Below are 2,920 nucleotides of genomic sequence, written 5' to 3'. Positions count from 1 at the left end.
GCCACCACGCCCAGCTAATTTTTGTATTTTTAGTAGAGACAGGGTTTCTTCATGTTGGTCAGGCTGGTCTTGAACTCCTGACCTCAGGTGATCCACCTGCCTTGGCCTCCCAAAATGCTGGAATTATAGGCTTGAGCCACTGTGCCCAGCTGCCTCATGTCTTTCTACAGGGCTCAGGCAGCCCTGTAGCCCTGCACCCTCATCACGGCCATCTTCCTGTCTTCAGGCCACTGTGCTGTCCTGTGGCCCAAATTCCCAGAATGCATTTATTTCCTCCCAGAGGGAGAGCTGTGTGTTATCCTGCTCTGGCGACCTGAGGCCAGTTGGGCAGCCCTATCTCAAGATGAGGGCCTGGTCTCAGGCATCCAGTCTCCTTTCCCACAACTGGCTGGTTTTACTTTCTGGAGGTTCTGGGCATGCACATGACCTCTCCCCAAACCCTGACATTGAACACTTGGCCTGCACCCCCATGAGTGGGCATCAGAGACTCAGTACAGATTGGGCGCTTGGGGGCTTTGGGGCGTGAACGTGTTACCTAGGGTGGCTGAGAACAGTCTGGTTACGTTGCAGGCATGTCCCCTGCTCTCTCCCCTCTGCCGAAGCCTCCTAGGCAGAGACCCTGGGGATGGGGGTGCAGGTTAGAAGGCCCCCCAACAGCTCTGCCTCTGGCCTGGGTCTCTGCAGGAGCCCAAGTCCTCAGGGCAGCTCATGGCCGAGTGGGGCCTGGACGATGTGGACTACCTGTTCTCGGAGGAGGACTACCACACGCTGACCAACTACAAGGCCTTCAGCCAGTTCCTCAGGTGGGCCGGGGCCAGGGCTGCTCTCGAGGCCTGCATACCCTCTGGGTGCCACCAAGTCAGGAGGGAGGCAGAGGAATGAAGCCTGGGCTCCTGGGGTAGGGGTGGGTTCTGTCAGACAGACTCAGCAACCTGGGGGAGCTGGAGGGAGGGTCAGGACCCCCTCATGCTAACAGACCGCCAGGCCTTCCCTTGCGGGGCCTGGCCCTGGGCCCTCAAGTCTCTTCCCCTTGGGGAAGGTGGTTCCAGTCTTTCCTGGAACATCTTTCACCACCATGGCCTCTCAGCTCTGGTAGAGGTGGGATGGGGACTCTGAGGCCACTGTGGCCTCTCAAGTCTTTATTTTTGAGGCGGAGTCTCCCTCTGTCGCCTAGGCTGGAGTGTAGTGGCGCGATCTCGGCTCACCACAACCTCTGCCTCCTGGGTTCAAGCGATTCTCCTGCCTCAGCCTCCTGAGTAGCTGGGATTACAGGCACGCGCCACCATGCCCAGCTAATTTTTTTTTTTTTTAGTAGAGATGCGGTTTCACCATGTTGGTCAGGCTGGTCTTGAACTCCTGACGTCGTGATCTGCCCGCCTCGGCCTCCCAAAGTGCTGGGATTACAGGCGTGAGCTACCATGCCCGGCTGGCCCTTCAATTCTTGCAGCGCCCGAAAACCCGATGAGAAAATAGTCAACTGTGTGGACAGGAAGCTGGGGTGTTTTGCTGGGGGGGGCTGTGGTCAGTGGGTTTCCTTGCCTAGTTTCTCTAATCAGGAACCCAGGGCTCTGCCTCAGCAGGGCAGAGGGGTGGGCCCTGCTGGGGGTTGGGTGGGCTTCTCATCCCACCTGGCCCTGCTCTCACCCTCCTGCCTCTCCCCACACAGGCCACTCATCGCCAAGAAGAACCCGAAGATCCCCATGTCCAAAATGATGACTGTCCTGGGTGCCAAGTGGCGGGAGTTCAGCGCCAACAACCCCTTCAAGGGCAGCTCGGCGGCAGCAGCGGCGGCGGCAGTGGCTGCGGCTGTAGAAACTGTCACCATCTCCCCTCCGCTAGCCGTCAGCCCCCTGCAGGCGCCCCAGCCTGTGCCTATCCGCAAGGCCAAGACCAAGGAGGGCAAGGGTGAGGCTGGGGGCGGGTGGGCACCTAGTCCTGCTGTGCAGAGGCCCCCTCAGACACTGTAGGAGAAGCCATGGGACAGACCTGGGTATAGGGGGCGACTGGGACAGACCCTGACGTGGAGGGGGGTGGCTGGAGCAGACCTGGGCCAGTGGGAGTAGCTGGGGCAGACCTGGGCAGTGAAGGGTGGCTGGGGCAGTCCCTGGTGGTGGGGGGCAGCTGGGGCAGGCCCTGGAAGGGAGGGGCGGCTGGGGCTGACCTGGGCAGGCAGACCCTGGCAGGGAGCGGAGGCTGGCCGCTCATTATTCAGGGCCCTGTGCCTGTGACCTTTGATTGATGGATCCTTTCTCGGCAGTGAGGCAGCATTGTCGCCTCTGTTGTGCCTGCCTACCTTTTGGGGCTGGTGGAGAAGCAGAGGCGGTGATGTGGGCAGAGGTTTGGGAGGTTTGAGCCTGGCCAGCCGGGAGGCCCCCTCGACGGGGCCTGGAGGGAGTGCGGAAACAGAGGTGCACAGAATGGAGCTGCTCTGGGCTTCTGGGAGTTGGCAGGCTCTTGGATTTGAGGCCGTGCCATTCCTGGGGAGAAGGAGGAGGCCGCAGTTGAGCCCGTGTCTCCCTCTTGTCTCCATACCCACCGTGTGCAGGGTGGTTCTCCAGGCCCTCGGCCAGCGTGGAGCATGGAGGCCCTGCCCCTCCAGCTTTAGGATCTGGGAAGCAGGCAGGAGCTGGAGCAGGGACTGGGCATGGCCAGGTCTGGCTTCCCAGGGAGGCTATTCTGGGACAGGCCTGGAAGGAGGTTAGACCCAAATTCTGCCTCAGTGGCAAGGTGTCTGGGTGGGGAGGGTGGGGGCAGCAGAGGCCCCTGTGACTTGCAGGCTGTGGGGAGAGACGTTTCTGGGTAGGGGTTTCTGGCTTCTTGAGGTTGAGGACATTGATCTCCCCAGGGCTGTCAGTCACCAGCAACTCAGCCTGGGTTCCCCGATTTGGGTGTTTTTTTTTTTTTTTTTTTTTTTTTTTTT

At 60.3% G+C, this 2,920-nt stretch overlaps 1 protein-coding gene across 4 annotated transcripts in view; it reads left to right on the top strand.

Moving 5' to 3' along the window:
* The window catches only part of CHD5 (chromodomain helicase DNA binding protein 5), a 74,168-nt gene that overhangs the window by 23,071 nt on the left and 48,177 nt on the right, over nucleotides 1-2,920 (top strand). For 3 of the 4 annotated variants that reach the window (XM_017542706.2, XM_017542707.2, XM_017542705.2), the window contains exons 4-5: nucleotides 685-803; nucleotides 1,667-1,905. In XM_017542706.2, the coding sequence (XP_017398195.1) occupies nucleotides 685-803; nucleotides 1,667-1,905 (358 nt within the window). Of the gene's footprint in view, nucleotides 1-684; nucleotides 804-1,666; nucleotides 1,906-2,920 lie in introns of those variants that run through there. The other variant, XM_017542709.2, reaches the window with a different exon arrangement.

This window comes from Cebus imitator, unplaced genomic scaffold (genome assembly GCF_001604975.1).
Source record: "Cebus imitator isolate Cc_AM_T3 unplaced genomic scaffold, Cebus_imitator-1.0 Scaffold145, whole genome shotgun sequence".
NCBI lineage: Eukaryota > Metazoa > Chordata > Mammalia > Primates > Cebidae > Cebus > Cebus imitator.
Note: the sequence above shows the minus strand (reverse complement) of the source record. Positions and strands in the feature narration are given on the sequence as shown.